This window comes from Gloeophyllum trabeum (genome assembly GCF_000344685.1).
Source record: "Gloeophyllum trabeum ATCC 11539 unplaced genomic scaffold GLOTRscaffold_00001, whole genome shotgun sequence".
NCBI lineage: Eukaryota > Fungi > Basidiomycota > Agaricomycetes > Gloeophyllales > Gloeophyllaceae > Gloeophyllum > Gloeophyllum trabeum.
Window position 1 is genome coordinate 3,722,913 of NW_006920410.1, and position 15,099 is coordinate 3,738,011.

A 15,099-nucleotide genomic window follows, 5' to 3' on the forward strand; every position below is an offset into this window, starting at 1 on the left:
TCAGTCCGTAGTGAGCGGTGCCTCAAAGACCTGGTAATCACGCCCATTTGGAGCTCTGACTTAAAGCGTACCTGCAGCTTGTGGTACGCGATTGATTTTCTGCACTAAACACATACCAGACTTGAAGGGTGTGGGATGGACTTGCAGAGCATGGGAATCGCAATGTCTGCTCGGGCGAACGTACCCGGGTATCACCTGGACGGCAATCCCGCGGTGGCCGAAGATGTGGTATCGTGTTGTGCCAAGGGCGGGAAGGGGCTGTCCATCTGATCACTACTGACCATCCAATGAGCTCTTCTCATAGCTTTCCTGGAGTTTTGCTTCCCAGGCGTTATTCGCATCCGAGACTCCGAGGCCACATTTCCCACAATGGCGCTGAATGTATTGAGGTCCGGTCCATGACTTCCCATTGAATATATCAAGATGTAAGAATACAGAAGATTGCTCTTTAGTGATAACCAGCATCCAGGGAGAATGTTGCGCAGTGTCCAGCAGTTGGTTTATCCATGCCAGCAGTGTCCTCTATCTTACAATGAAAGCCTATGGTAGCCGTGGACAGAACAGATCATACAGGGACGAGGTCGGATTTCTTCTCTCTAGTATCACCAGCTGGCACATGTTCCTCCTCTGCATCAGAGTTCAGTGTAGTAGCTGTTGGCCTCAGGTGCAGGGCTCGGAGCTCAATGTTCTGTTCTTCAGCGGCGCTGTGAGGAGCTTCGGCGAACTGCATTCCCATCGTGAGAACAACTGTATCACTACCTCCCGAGGTTGTATATTCAGCTGACCTGCCGAGAGCCACTAGAATGACAATGAGTGTTGGGACAAGGCCCTATGGAACGTGAGTCAAGCCAGGGGTAGTCAGGAGGATGCTCAGTGCTTACTGTACTCATGACCAGGAGGACTGAGGCCACATCCTGTGGGAGCAAATTGTTGAGTGCAGCACTGGAAGATGCCAGAGCACGGGTGTCACTCACCCCGAGCGTGTTACCGCTTGATGACATCGAAATTAATAGCAGTGCCGCATATAGTGCACCAGACTCAATCCTGGCAGTGTAAGAACTTAGTCAGAGGTCCACGCCCTGCAAGATCCTGCCGTCGTCTCACAATATGTGGACCACACGCAAGTACTTTGAACCGTACATCACGCCTGCCTCTCTTCGCATTTTCCGGACTACCCACCAGATGCGAAGTGCTACAGAAGATGTCAGCTTGAATCAGACATGAGAGTTCACCTGGATGCTCACAGACAAGGCCTGTCATGAGCAGGTTTGTAATGAATGTTGTAACATAGTAGACAATGTTCATGTTGCTTAAGATTGTGCCTAGCCGAGTCCATTCCGGCGGGGGAGTACCACCATAAGGAGTGTGTATGTTCACAGCGTACTGATGCCCTTGGACAACCAGGACAGTGATTCCAAATGCTGCAAATTGTCAAAGGTCCTGTGGTGTAGGCACCAAGACAGAGTGCTTACATATCTCACAGAGAAGGAGAACGGAAGGAAGGATAATAAAGAATCTCTTCCTTTCCCAGACTATATAGCACCTCCAAACCTGGGAGAAGGTGAACACATTCCCTGCAGGGGAGGATGTCATGAGCTCACCAGTAGCAGATCTCCAAGGAAGCTATGATATGCAATATTTGTCAGATAATCATGACCCACAGCAACAATGAACCTCACATATTCAGTCCAAAGATTCCATCATAAATGCAGTAGAGGAAGTCACGAAACTTATGCTCCTGGAAGGCACGTGGTGTGTCCTCATAATATGCGGAAGTAATGAGATATCTTCCAGTCGTGAACATGTCGATCCCAAACTCAGCCGACGTTAGCACAAATAAGCCAATTACAGCCATCCACAGGATCCGGCTGATTGACCCGCCAGTTCGCGGTGAGAGAAGGATATGAATACACCATGTAAATGCAACCATGTAGCCTGCTGTGTTCTGTGTGAGCAAGGATGATTTCATGCACTGGCAGCAGGCACTGGCACTCACCATACATAGCAGACTCAAGCTAAATAGAAATGTGCATGGTTCAGTAGAACTTCTCTTCATTCAACAGAGAGAATGATACTTACACATAGGCAAATAATGTAATTCTTGTTATTTGGAGTATCTCAGCCTAATATCTGGATGATGAAAGCTGTGTAACTTACCTGCTGAGAGGAAAGACCCATAGTGCAGTCGGAAGCAGGTGACAATGCCTGTCATGAATAAGGGGTGCATAAAGGACTACATTGCACCTTAGTGTTCATATAGCACCCCATATTGATAGCTTACTACTATCCTTGGAAGAACCCAGACACAGATCATCAGTACTGTCATGGTCTTCAAACACATACCCTGGTATCCAGTAACATGCATAGCATGTCCTGCCACAGGGTGTAGTATCCCCATTCTGGTGTCTGATTACCTGGCACATCTCAGTATTTTCATCACTGATATATATTTAAAACCCTTCCACAGCGGAGAAACAGGAGTAAAGCTGGTGATCGGTGCATAGACAACATCTCACCTGGGAAATGGAACATTGGTGCCCAAGTTCTCCTCTCATGGCTGCTGCACCTTATCCCATAGGACCCATACTTGATACACTTCTAATTCAAATGGTACAATTGGGGAAATACTGTAACTTGAAGATCAGTCACAGTTCGAGTTGAGAATATTGATGAGGAGTCGTGATCGTAACATGGAAGGCCCTAAACAGGTATGATCACTTCGTCCGAGTCGACCAACATTTCTTGATGCACGGCAGCTATAGCGTGGTAGAACCCAACACTGATAAGCAGATGCCATCCCAGCTTCCCCAAAAGCAACTTGAGTGCAACCCTTCAAGTTCCTAGTAGGATGAGACACTACTCTTGTTCCATCTGCAAGTTTGCCCAGGCTCGGCCGAATTCCATAGTACTAGTGGGTGATATTTTTTCAAGTCAGACCTTCTCTCGATAACAGTCACCATAGCAGAGTGTCTGTATTGTATATATACCTGCCAGTGGATGCAGGCAACATAAAGAGCATGTGTCCAGTAGGGCAACAAGCATCACAGCCAACAAGAGTTCACATGACTAAGCTATTCATGTCCGTTCGATGGAATGAAAATGTTACCCATGCCAAGAAGACCAAGCTAAGGATAGATTCAGAATGGCAGGTCAATTTCAAGGACCTGCTCCTGGGATGGCAACCCAGGGGAGGAATGATAAAACTGAGCTTCCACCTCATTGGTGCCGAAGACCGGGTTTTCGATGGTTGCAGAGATCTTTAGTGCTTCGTCACGGGATTGCTTTTCAACAAGAACCTCTCCATCCAAAGTAGTGACAGCGGAATGGTCCATAACCTGCATCACGTGTTCTGTACTCTTGCCCAGAGCAATCAACGTCAGGACCAAGGTCGGGACAAGACCCTGCTCGAAGCGTCACTCGCAATATGACGCAAGATGTGAATGTGTTACTAACTGTACTCATGACCAGCAGGACTGAAGCAATATCCTGTATTTTGGGAGCCATGAGCTGGTATATGACTCAGATAATGTAAGTCCCACTCACTCCAACTGTGTCATTTTGGAAGGCCATAGCCAATAGAAGAAGGGCCGCATAAATCAAGCCAGACTCGATTCTAGTTTGTATTTCGAGGAATAAGCCACTCATGAAGGAAACCAGATGAGGCAACAATCTTACAATATCCTGACTGCACGGATATATCTGGAGCCAAAAGTGTGTCCGGATGCTTTCTGAACCTTCCTAACTACCCAAGCTATCCGCGATGCTGCACCAGTAACATGAGTCAATCAGTGAAGCAGGTAGAAAGTGGGAAGTGGCATATACGCACAGACCAAGATGGTCATGCCTGCATTGAGTATAAAGGTAGTCACATAGTAGGCAATATTCAGACGGCTGAGCAGGCTTCCAAGCTGTGTCCATCGATCTGGGAGAGTAGCACCCCAAAGGGTATGCAGACGTAGTAGGTAGTGCTCCCCTTGCACGACAAGTACGGAAATACCCAATGCTACACAAAGGTTAACTGATGACCGAGTCCATGAAACTATCACTTACAGATCTCTACAATGAGCGCAACGATAGGGATGGCAATAATGAACCACCTCTTATTCCAGACTACCGAGCAGCGCCAGACCTGAAGGAGGTTCAGCAAGATATAAAACATAGGGATTGAGAGATGAACCACAAGTGCATCTGCCAGGAATCTGAAGAGAACATCAGCTGGGCTTTCAAGTTCGGAATTTATATGACATCAAACATACATATTGATGCCGAAAATACCATCATAGATGCAGTAGAGAAGGTCATGCAAATTATGCTCGAGCAATGCATGCGGAGTGTTGTCGTAGTAGGCGTCACTTAAATTGAACCGTCCTGCCACGTACGCATCGATAACGAATTCCGCCGTAGTCATGAAGAATAGGAGGACCACGATGAAAGTTACAGTAGTGTTTGTCCTTGAACCGCTGTTCCTGGTGGAGAGTACCCGCATACAGTAGCCAAACGCCCCAACATAAAAGGCTATCGCAGCAACATCAGCAGCTAGGCATGTGTGTCTCTGTTGATGGACTCACCATAAAGTGCACTTTCGAGCTGTAGACAACGTTAGCGGCACCATTTCGAACCCAAAGCCACAGACCATCCACGCACGCATATGCACAGAAGATAATTCTATCGTACATGAGGATGTGAGGCCAACCACAACTACTACTGGAGGTACCTTACCTGCTGAGTTGTCAGGCCGCCCATGACCGAATGACGATGACTGGGGCAAGCTTCAAGACGAAAGAGGGCTTCCACTTGTCGTCGCACTAGGGCTACTTTCTCTGTAGAGAGCAGCAACGACCAGCGCTCTCACCTATTATCCCATAATAGCGTTGCGATAGCCATACTCTTGCCTGTACCTCGCTATTTAGGGCGACGGATCAGCACGTATTGAGGAATTATCTATAGTCTCCCTAAAGCACCCGTACAATGCCTGTTCTGATATTCTATAAGGCAAGCGATAAGACCGGCATCATATAGGTAGACCGAGGAGTGAATAAGACATGACTCACGCTGTCAGGAAGGATAGAGTCCTACACATGATTCTGTGACTATCAGGCTAGAGAGATTTCTTTAATCCAATGAATTGACAAGACTTCTAGGTATCGATGATCCCTAACATCCAAGGAATGGTATATGTGGCATGAATGGAGCGCAACACATCCAGACGCGCCCTCCACTGGACTTAGGCTAGGATACAAACATTTGCTCGGAGCTAGATGCGTAGAAGTAACCGCCTGCTGCCAAGCCACAGCATACCTAGAATGATGTCGCAAGCGGCGAAAGCCCGGATCTGTCAGATAACTCGAATCATGCAATGCCCAGCGCCACCTGACATCAGTATGTCATTATACTGCTGATCTACAGCGGTGAATTGTGCATGGCCTGACTGCTTGACCACCATCCTCTTCGGAGCTTCTCACGAGTCACAATGTTCCGCCCTAGGCAGTGATATGTGAGTTTGTCTGCGAACACGCGCAGTAAGATACAGTCAGCACACATAATCGCATGAGCGAAAGCGCATACCCGAAAGAACAGGTCCCACCGCTACACTCTACATCCTCCCCGCCTGGTCGTGCGAAGCGAACCGAGTGCAAAGCGTCTGACTTCGGGATCCGGGTAGTGTGCTCAATCGTCTTTCCGAGGGTAACGAGGATAGCCAGAAGTATCGGGACGAACCCCTAGAAGCTGAGGCAGGACGCATTTCCCAGCAGAACTGGACTTGCTCACCGTACTGACGAGAAGGAGCGCGGCGGCCGAGACCTGGACCATGCATCAAGGAGGTGCAGCATGAGGTTAGAAAACAATTGTAAACTCACTCCAAGTGTATTATGCTGAAACGCCGTGGCCATCATGATTAAGCTGGAATAGATGGCGCCAGACTCCACCCTGTGGTGTGACAGCTTATGCACGGGCCAGATAGAAGAACTGGACAGGGAGAACGCTTACATTATATGCACGATGTGCAGGTATCGCAATCCGTAACCCTTTTCACCCTCGCTCTGGTTCCTGCGGACTATCCACCAGATTCGAAACGCTCGCGCAGTTTCAGCCAAAACCCGCTGAAGCCGTCAACAAAAGCAGATACTCACGGACCAAGAATGTCATAGTAGTGTTCGTTACGAACAGCATAGAATAGTACGCGATGTTGAGATGTCTGAGCAATGTGTTTAGTTCCTCCCAGTGTGCGGGCAAAGGCTGGTCCCAGGGCGTGCGCGACCAGGATAAATACTTCTCGGTCTGAACAACTAGTACTGCAACGCCGAGGCCTACGACGCACGCATCGTTAGCCACGGGGATGGGAGAAGGGTGCAACCATCACCTACAAATTTCCGCACAACACAGGATAACAGGCAGTAGGAGGAAGACGCGCTTGCGCTCCCAGATCACAGAACAGCGCCAGGCCTGAATCTCCCTCATCAACTAGTTTGACTGTCCTATACAGGGCCGTACCAGTAGAATATCAGCTACAAGTCTTGAACAAGAGATCAGTCACTCCGGGTAAAGCGACTGACAACAGACGACGCACAAGTTCGTCCCAAATATACCGTCATAAATGACATACAGCAAGTCGTGAGCATTCTGCGTTCGTAAGCTGAGAGCACTGCTCTGGTAAAACGCCGCCGAGAAGTTGAATTTTACAGCAACGTAGGCATCAATTGCGAACTCGGTAAGGAGGTCGACGACGAATGTCATCTTCCTCTGGACGCGGGAAGCATTCGCAGGGCGCGTGGCGAGGTATACGTAGGCGAAGACAGTTCCCAGGTAGAGCACTGCACGGCATGCCTGAGGACTTGCGCCTACGGATGAAAGGAGGAAGACGCCGTATACCCACCATACGCAGCGCTCTCGATTTGTACGTTATAGAAGTCAGCTCTTAGCACAGATGCCAGGACGACCAACGTACGCCTATGCTGACAATATGGTTCTACGATATTAATGTCTCGAGGTGCACATCACGGTGAACAGAGCTAAGCAGCCCACCTTATGTTTCGACAGCATCGCTGCACGTTCCCGACGATGCAGAGGAGGTAAGTCACTGCCCGCTGCGCAGCGGCGGGGTCCAGACGTGAACGTGCGGTACTTCGCCGGCATAAGTGAGTAGTGCAACAGCGGAGAAAGCAATCTAGAGTGGTCCCCAGTGCTGTCTTGGAAAGGCGGATGCTGAGTAGGGGTAGTATTGATCCATCACCAGCGGAAATGGGCCACTATGCTTGTTTCATAGCCCGAGCGGGGTAGCACAGTGCAGGCATCGACTGGCAGCTACGGGTTATGGTAAGGTGACGTCCTTGGGTATTGGCTCCAAACATCAGAGAACACGGTGATCAACAACGCCGCGGGAAATCGGCGACACGCTCGGACTTGGCACAGTCACGGGCAGAGCTTCCAGGATGCTACTGTTGGGCATCCGAGGACCCAGGCACTAAAGACATACCAAAATATCGATGAATCAAAGTTGAGAACTGAGACAAAGATTCACGCTTACCCCACAACAATATGGTGGATGAGTGATCTTCCAATGTTGCTATGCCCTGGGATCACCTAGATTTTGACCTGGGGAAACTAGGAATACCCATCAAGAGGCGGAGACAGAGCGCATCTGCGTTAGATGCAGAGCGTGATATGTAGCGGTCGTCCCTCTGCAAGCTAGGCAACACCACAACCAAACGGCCATTAACCTTACAAGAGTTCCGCGACCTCCGCTGTTAGTGGAGTGTCCGAGACCCGTGGAGATTGAGATAAATCAAGAGTCCCACCGATTTGCGATCCGAGCCGTCCTCCGAGTCCCCGTTGCTCCGAATTGTATACTGAGTCATCCAATCAGGAAGCGAGTCCATCAACATGATGTGGCAATCGCTACTCCTAGAATAGGGTTAGGCCGCACTGTCAACGACGCATCAGTCGGGCCGGGTACCTTCACGGTACCGGACCTCCCCTTCGAGCCACACTGCAGGCGAATATCGAGACATGGGGTAACGGTATGTATACTCGTGTAAGAGCGTGATATGGATACAAAATATTACTGTCCTAGCTAAGATAGCAATAAGATACGAGTGAACAAAGGACGTGGACGGAGACAGACAAACACAAGGTAAAGCCGTAACTGGGATGCGACATTGACTACTATACAGTGAAGGACTCTCCGCACCCACACGCGTCCTTGATATTAGGGTTCTTGAACGCAAATCGCGCGCTGTCCGGCAGACTCAGCACATTCACCCACGAAAACGAAGACCATTACGCACCTGAGCGCATCCTCGTGCCAGTCCATCTCGCTCCCGATTATCGAAAAGAGCGCCTTGCTGTCTATGAGCACCTTGACCCCGTCCTGCTCCACGACCTCGTCAAACTTGCCCGGCTTGTCGACGTATTCGAGGTGGTACGACAGCCCGGCGCAGCCCTTGTTCCGCACGCCGATCCGGAGGAGCTGTGGGTTGGGCCCGCTCGTCAGCGCCTTCAGCCGCTGGACAGCATTTGGTGTCTAAGCATGCCACTCAGAACTATTCTGCATTCAACGGAAGAGAAATGCACGCACGATCGTTAACGCCGCCTTCTGCGAGCGGATCTTCGGCCTCGGTCGCTCAGCCTTGGGTGCTGGCGGCGGTCGGGCTGCCGTCTGCGGTGACGATGCGTCGGAAGATATGGGAGGCTGCTGGCTGTCCGCCGCAGGCACGACGACAGGCGGCGGGTCGGACGCGGAGTGTCTCGACGTCGACGGTCCCGGTCGCGGTGAATGCTCTGCCGACATCATGGCTCGACGGATGCCCATGAGAACAAAGTGGCCATGATGGCTAGACGATGGAGAACGAAGTAGTAGACGCGAGGCATGCGCGCGAGCCATGGAGACCGACAGAGACATCGAGCAAGGAGTTTAGGACGAGGTCCACAGAGTTTTGGAGGTCGCTGTGATATAAGCCATGTTGGGCTTTGTTTGTTCCTGGTGGCGGTTCCTGCATCTGGCCAATTGTAATGCTCGGATTGCGGTCGTGCAACTCTTGTGCGACAACGAAGATCGACTCATATTTGTCTCAGAATTAAGGTCGTAGAGTTGCCTAGACTTTGTTGGCTTGTTTCCGGAGTGTCTGCGGGTCTTTCGTCGGTTTGGTCAGAAACTTGGTCGGCCAGGCTCCTGGACGCTGAACTCGGATATAACCGAATATTCGTCCGACTCCACGTGGCCAGGCCAATTACGGCAACCAACCCTAACGGAAGCTTGTCGTGAGTGAGGCCTTTTCGCCGCGCGGCACTGCTCGTCAACCCTCCATCCCTCCTGCGCTCGCCATGCGCCCGCGCGTTCCACGTCCGCCGGTAGGGTCCTCGATGATGGACTGAACGACTGGTGGGCTGCCGCCGCAGCCCCCTCTCAGCGCGCTCCGGGGAACCTCCGTGCAATGGCCCGCCATGTGTCAGTCGCTCTGTCATGTTGAAGCAGGCTTCAGGGAATTTAGCCTCGGCGTATGGGTGCGCCTGATATCTGTTATCCTTAGCGCCCTCCCCGGCCCTTCCTCAACGCCCTTGCTGCGGTTGGGCGCGGTAGCTTGGTCCTGGCATACTCAGGCTACCGCGACGAGCTGGTAGTGTGATACGACAGAGTCGTCTCGTGCTTACCAGCTCGTCGCCGTAGTATTGCTCGAAGCTCATAGGATGACGTTCTGCCTTGCTGTCCTGTCCACTCTCACTCTTGCTGGTAGATAAGCTGACCTGCCGTTAATCATCCGCAGCCTATGCTCCCCCGCAAAGCATTCAACTCCTAGATCTCAGGCAAGTAGTACTTGGACTGCACTTGGATTCCCTTCCAATTTCCAGAGATCTCGTTGATTTATCGATAAACACGCCATCCGTGAACCCCCGCGCGAAGCCAGTACGTTACGACCTACCGTGCGCACCGTACGAACGCTTATAAATTCGTTCCCAGCCTCCATAGCACCGCAGCTGTGGTACACCCATATCTGCCCCCGCCCACGCAAGCTCGCACAGATTCTTCCGTTGGCTCGGTTCCACCTGGTGATTTCCTTCATTCGTCATTTGGCAGCTTCACGCACTCCGCTTGACTCCGCGACGTCCGGTCAAACCAACGGATCAAAGCTCGGTATAATTCATCGCATCTTCCGTAGGTTCCAACGCCTTTTCACATTCCCATGCCCTCTCCCGATGCTTTCAAACGCTTCAGCAGCCTTGCGAGCACCATCTGTTGCCATTCTGGGCCCGCGGATTGTGCGCGCGGCGCTGTGTTACGTAATCTCGGGACCGGCGCTACCCGAGCTACTAGGCCCGATCGCCCATATGGGAGTTCCCCGCTGGCCTCAAACGTCGCAATAGCGATACCTTGCGAGGCCGCTCTGCGACTGCCTGCCACATCTTCCGATCTCAGTCTTGTCCCTCGCGTTCATGGTGCGTCATCTCTGCATGTTTCTTTATCTTACGCAAACGAAGTGAGAGTAACGACACGGCAATGTAAAGGTGTATGTGAACGACAAGAAGTTCGCCTGGTGCGTACCCCCTCCCCGTCCATCCGTTGGCGCGATAGCGAATCACACCCCGCGCGCAGCGAGACATGCATCAAGGGCCACCGCTCGTCGTCGTGCAACCACACGGAGCGGCCCCTGTACGAGATCAAGAAGAAGGGCCGCCCAATCTCGCAGTGCGAGCGCTGCCGGCAGCTGCGCCAGGTAAAGAAAAAGCACACCAAGTGCACCTGCGCGGCGGACGCGGGCGCGGAGGTGCCGGCTGTCAGTGAGGCGAGCGGGTCGGGTGCGAAGGGGAAGGGTATGTGGATGCTTTTTGTATAATGGGAGGGCGTTAAGGGGCCTTGTTTGTGTTTTTGTCTGGTGTTAGCGAGGAGGTTCATTCCTATCGCGCCGGCACTCCCGAATGGACTCAAGGACGCTCTCAATGGTGCAACGGGATCGTCTACGAGCTCAAATCCGAAGAATCAAGGTTGCTTCACTCTGTTTTCGCTCCCCGCACAATGTTTATACTGACTGAAAACTCTTATTCACTGATTTTACAGCCGATTCTTCGCCCAGCTCATGCTGCTGCGGCTCGTCGAGCTGCAAATGCTCGTCCAAGGCACCCGCGATGGGGCCTGACGGCATCCCGCCCACTTCCTCCGGGGGTATGAGCACGGGGCTTGCCGCACTAGCACAGGCCGCGGCCCTCTGCTGCAAGGAAGACTCCGCCTGTCGGAGCACGCTCTCTCAGCACCCACGGAATGGGAGCAGCAAACATGCTCGGGGCGACAGCCCCTCCCCGCCGCCGGCGCCGTCCTCCTCAACCCAAAATCACGTACACAAGCGCACGAAATCCACGCCGACGCCCTTTCCTTTTCCCCCGCGCCCCGCTTCCTACGTATACCCCCAGTCCCAGCCCGAGCGCGGACCGGAGCTCCCGCCGATTCTCCCTGCCCCCGGAGCCAAGCCACTGACGATCCCGCCGCTCAGCGCGATCGCCTCGCTCGCGGGCTCGGGGTGCTGCTGCGGGCTGCGCTGCGCGTGCCCGGGATGTGTCGAGCACCGCGGGCCGGAGCTCGCCGCGCGCGACCGCGATGACTGCCCCGGGTGCGGGAGCTGCGTGGACCACGAGGGCGGGGTCGAGTTGGATTTGGGAGGCGGGAGGTATGAGTACGGAGGCGCTGTTGAGCGGTTCTTAGCCTCCGCGTCCGCGGGGAAGGGCAGTGATGTCGCTGATGCGACGCGGGATTGAGGTCTAGGTTGTTCGGGTTGGGCGCGATTCCTTGTCTATGCGAGTTTATTGCTGTGGTTTGTGGGAGTGCTCTCAGTCGGAGAGCGTGTTAAGGTTCTTGTTTATGCAAGTTATCTGGTTAACAGTATGTTTGATTTAACCGGGACACTATCGGTTTTCTTCTCGTTGAGAGGGAGGTCTGCGTTTGTCTTATGTATCCCGCTGTGTTCGGGTTCTTGGATATCGTCGTGTAAGCTTGTAATTTTACGCAGGATCGTTGTCGATTTTGAGCAACCCGTAGTTCGTCTTGTAGGGAACGTGGTTTTCATAATTTGTTGTGTGGTGTTGGATTAATGCAAGCATGTTTTGCTGTGAACAAACCGTCCGACGCTTGTCAGAGCTGCAAGCTGGGCTCATTTGAGCTCGGAACCGAAGCTAGCTCATCGACGCCACCGAGCCTCCGGCAATCGCCGGATAAGATCTCCCGGTCGATCACCTGGCGTGAGAGATACGGCCGCTTTCGAGCCATCGCGCATATAACGCTCCTTGCAGAGCTCGCAGACGCTGCTTAACGAAGTCCGCAACGTCCGCAATGGCCGCCCTCGACGCCCCCAACGTCCCCGACGCCTCCCGCCGCAAATTTATCCTCGCCTCGCGCGCCTCGAAGCTCGCGCAGATCCAGACCGACAGCGTGCGCGACGCTCTACAGGCCGCGTTCCCCGAGCTGGATTTCGAGACGTCCTTCATGACCACGGAGGGCGACAAGACCGCGCAGGCGCTCTACCTCCTCGGCGGCAAGGCGCTCTGGACGAAGGAGCTCGAGGTCGCGCTGCGCGAGGGCGCCGTCGACATGCTCGTGCACTGCTGCAAGGACGTGCCGACCGTGCTGCCGCCCGGGTACGAGCTCGCGGCCATCCTCGAGCGCGAGAATCCCGTGGACAGTTTGGTGGTGAAGAAGGCCTTGCCGTACAAGACGCTGGAGGAGCTGCCGGATGGGAGTGTCGTGGGCACGAGCAGTGTGAGGCGGGTTGCGCAACTGAGGAGACGGTTCCCGAAGCTTGTGTTTATGGATGTGGTGAGCGTATTGACACGAGACTCTCGACATTGACCCACACTATGCTCTCTGCGTCCAGCGGGGGAATCTGTACGTCTGCGTTTCCGCTTGAATTTCTTCACATTAACCCTCCCCAGAAACACCCGCGTAGCCAAGCTCGACGCGCCCGACGGGCCCTACACTGCGCTCGTGCTCGCCAAGGCCGGGATGGTGCGCGTCGGCATGGGCGAGCGCATCACGAGCGACATCGGTCCGCCGACGCTCTTCTACGCCGTCGGGCAGGGCGCGCTGACGATCGAGATCCGCGGCGGCGACGACCGCGCACGCGAGCTCGCCGGCACGCTCACACACTGGCAAACGCAGTACAAGTGCCTCGCCGAGCGCGCGTGCCTGCGCATGCTCGAGGGCGGGTGCAGCGTCCCCGTCGGCGTCGACTCGCAGCTGCAGACGCGGGGCGAGGGCAAGGGCGTGCTCAAGATAACGGGGTGTGTCACGAGCTTGGATGGGCAGACGCATGTCGAGCATACGCTTACGGAGGAGGTGGCGTCGCCCGACGATGCAGAGCGGGTTGGGCAGCAGCTGGCGAAGACGTTGCTCGAGACGGGGGCCAAGGCGATTCTGGAAGACGTTACGAGGGACAGGCAAAAGCGCTCGGGGGAGCTCAAGTCTGCCAGCGAGGCCGCAAAGATAGAGGCAACGATGGAGGGCACGGCATCGTCGTGAAGTATTGTATTGCTGTATCTACCACTGTTGTAAAACAAAACATAGACATGCCTGCACGTCCTCGTTCCCCCTCAGCCCATATCCCGACAGCTGAATGATATGTCCCTCGCCGTTCCATATTCGAAAGTGCTCCTCAATAATGCACCTCGACAGCGACGAGCGAGATTCTTCTCTGCGACCCCGCGAGCGCTTGCACGTCCCAGCTGTGATGTATCGGGATAACAAGTGACTCTAGAGCGGGGGCGGTAAAGACATTGGAGAAAAGAAAAGCGCGAGCAATCTTCTTTCCTTTATATTCCCTCACGGGTATTTGCGTGTGTTTGGCAGCGAGTACTTACTCGGATAGCGATCCGAGAAGGCAGCGACCAGGGAGGTGTGGCGCGCGCTTTTGTGCTCGCCCTCCATCGTTCTTTCCTTTTGTCTTTCGTCTGCATGGCGGGCATCGCGTCAAGGAGGCTGCAGAAGGAGCTGAAGGAGATACACACCCAGGGATGCCCCGTCGGTGAGCACAGGTGTCTCTCATATAGCTCAATTGCCGCTGCTCACGGTTTGGTATACGCACAGGTATTCAGCTGCTGAACGCGGATAACTTCGAGGAATGGCATCTCTCGCTCGAGGTCATGGGCGAGAGCCAGTACCAGGTGAGCTAGCCCCTTCCGCTTGCGCTCCGATTACGATGTGTATTCATGCATGGTCAGGGAGAGGTGTTTGCGCTCAAGTTCCGCTTCGAGCCGCAGTACCCCATCTCCGCGCCCGCAGTGCAGTTCATCATCAACGAGAAGTACAAGGCGCCCGTGCACCCGGTATGCCCCCTGCCTCCTCTTGCACGACCTCACCTTCCTTACCGCTGCGCATGCACAGCACGTGTATTCAAACGGTCATGTACGTCTGCATTCCCAGCCCAAGGTCCAGATTGCGCCAGCGCTGACCGTTCTCGCTGACATAGATATGCGCCTCCATCCTGGGTAACGAATGGTCCCCCGTGCTGAGTGTGATCGGTGTGTGCGTCACGCTGCAGAGCATGCTCGCATCATGCAAGGTGCGTTCCCCCTTCCTTCTCGTCCGGGGCGCTGAGTGACGGCGTGTCCTGCTTGTAGAAGAAGGAACGGTATGTCTCCATCTGCTCTTCATGCGGCTATATCCAGCCGTGCTAAAGGCCACTTGGTTCACCCCAGACCGCCCGACAACGACCGCTACGTCATGCATGCACCGGACAATCCCAAGAAGGTTCGTAGTGGTTATTCTTCGTAGCTCCAATGTGACTGAAAGATGTCGCAGACGCGGTTCCACTACCATGGTATGTATTCCGTGTTCACGATTACCCTAGATACTGACCTGTATTCATCCCCGCGGTGGTGCAGATGATACGTAAGTAACCCAACTTACTACACCTGAGCTGCTGATCTTATATGTCCTTCACCAGGGTATAATCCCTAGCTGAAATTACGATGAACAGGGTATGGACGTTTCTCTTGGGGCATCACCGCATGTATTCAGCCGCACATCTCATTTGTACTCCTATTGTTGTTTGGTCATGGCATATTTATCGCACCTGCAGTGTAGCCGCTCGCTTGGTTCAGCCTTGACGTCCGCCGGGGTTT

The 15,099-nt window shown here is 53.6% G+C and overlaps 6 protein-coding genes across 6 annotated transcripts; 3 read left to right on the top strand and 3 right to left on the bottom strand.

Annotated features, from left to right (window-relative positions):
- Positions 1–565: 565 nt before the first annotated feature.
- Positions 566–1,305, bottom strand: GLOTRDRAFT_124943 (uncharacterized protein; the record flags this gene model as incomplete). Its single annotated transcript, XM_007863242.1, has 5 exons — positions 566–829; positions 882–914; positions 975–1,044; positions 1,105–1,192; positions 1,245–1,305. 5 exons carry the CDS (start codon positions 1,303–1,305, stop codon positions 566–568), a joined length of 516 nt encoding a protein of 171 aa, XP_007861433.1.
- A 1,832-nt stretch (positions 1,306–3,137) lies between these two features.
- On the bottom strand, positions 3,138–4,743 carry GLOTRDRAFT_124944 (uncharacterized protein; the record flags this gene model as incomplete). Its single annotated transcript, XM_007863243.1, has 11 exons — positions 3,138–3,401; positions 3,454–3,486; positions 3,544–3,613; positions 3,676–3,763; positions 3,827–4,003; positions 4,051–4,129; positions 4,178–4,199; positions 4,257–4,515; positions 4,569–4,587; positions 4,645–4,665; positions 4,720–4,743. 11 exons carry the CDS (start codon positions 4,741–4,743, stop codon positions 3,138–3,140), a joined length of 1,056 nt encoding a protein of 351 aa, XP_007861434.1.
- Positions 4,744–8,001: 3,258 nt separating this feature from the next.
- Positions 8,002–8,800, bottom strand: GLOTRDRAFT_54057 (uncharacterized protein). Its single transcript, XM_007862244.1, has 3 exons — positions 8,576–8,800; positions 8,286–8,521; positions 8,002–8,233 (listed from the first exon to the last, which is right to left on the bottom strand). Exons 1-3 carry the CDS (start codon positions 8,789–8,791, stop codon positions 8,164–8,166), a joined length of 522 nt encoding a protein of 173 aa, XP_007860435.1. The 5' UTR covers positions 8,792–8,800; the 3' UTR covers positions 8,002–8,163.
- A 1,700-nt stretch (positions 8,801–10,500) lies between these two features.
- On the top strand, positions 10,501–10,742 carry GLOTRDRAFT_26554 (copper-fist-domain-containing protein; the record flags this gene model as incomplete). The annotated part of the gene is made up of 2 exons (XM_007861944.1): positions 10,501–10,529; positions 10,589–10,742. Coding segments are annotated over 2 exons (183 nt in total), but the record flags the coding sequence as incomplete, so codon positions are not given.
- Positions 10,743–12,293: 1,551 nt separating this feature from the next.
- Positions 12,294–13,669, top strand: GLOTRDRAFT_113630 (porphobilinogen deaminase). Its single transcript, XM_007863244.1, has 3 exons — positions 12,294–12,797; positions 12,856–12,865; positions 12,913–13,669. Exons 1-3 carry the CDS (start codon positions 12,314–12,316, stop codon positions 13,496–13,498), a joined length of 1,080 nt encoding a protein of 359 aa, XP_007861435.1. The 5' UTR covers positions 12,294–12,313; the 3' UTR covers positions 13,499–13,669.
- Positions 13,670–13,878: 209 nt separating this feature from the next.
- On the top strand, positions 13,879–15,091 carry GLOTRDRAFT_113631 (UBC-like protein). The gene is made up of 10 exons (XM_007863245.1): positions 13,879–14,000; positions 14,063–14,139; positions 14,197–14,301; positions 14,360–14,380; positions 14,445–14,537; positions 14,596–14,606; positions 14,674–14,725; positions 14,777–14,795; positions 14,860–14,866; positions 14,922–15,091. The coding sequence occupies exons 1-10, from the start codon at positions 13,931–13,933 to the stop codon at positions 14,926–14,928; spliced, it is 462 nt and encodes a 153-aa protein (XP_007861436.1). The 5' UTR covers positions 13,879–13,930; the 3' UTR covers positions 14,929–15,091.
- The last annotated feature ends 8 nt before the right edge of the window (positions 15,092–15,099 follow it).

What these genes read in the sequence shown, in the direction of transcription:
- GLOTRDRAFT_54057 (XM_007862244.1), bottom strand. Translation starts at nt 8,791, where the DNA reads ATGATGTCGGCAGAGCATTCACCGCGACCGGGACCGTCGACGTCGAGA. An exon ending in AGAAGGCGGCGTTAACGATC is followed by an intron (nt 8,522 to 8,575) that starts GTGCGTGCATTT and finishes TGGCATGCTTAG; the next exon opens with ACACCAAATGCTGTCCAGCG. An exon ending in TGGCACGAGGATGCGCTCAG is followed by an intron (nt 8,234 to 8,285) that starts GTGCGTAATGGT and finishes TCTGCCGGACAG; the next exon opens with CGCGCGATTTGCGTTCAAGA.
- GLOTRDRAFT_113630 (XM_007863244.1), top strand. Translation starts at nt 12,314, where the DNA reads ATGGCCGCCCTCGACGCCCCCAACGTCCCCGACGCCTCCCGCCGCAAA.
- GLOTRDRAFT_113631 (XM_007863245.1), top strand. Translation starts at nt 13,931, where the DNA reads ATGGCGGGCATCGCGTCAAGGAGGCTGCAGAAGGAGCTGAAGGAGATA. An exon ending in TGGGCGAGAGCCAGTACCAG is followed by an intron (nt 14,140 to 14,196) that starts GTGAGCTAGCCC and finishes ATGCATGGTCAG; the next exon opens with GGAGAGGTGTTTGCGCTCAA. An exon ending in ACAAGGCGCCCGTGCACCCG is followed by an intron (nt 14,302 to 14,359) that starts GTATGCCCCCTG and finishes GCGCATGCACAG; the next exon opens with CACGTGTATTCAAACGGTCA.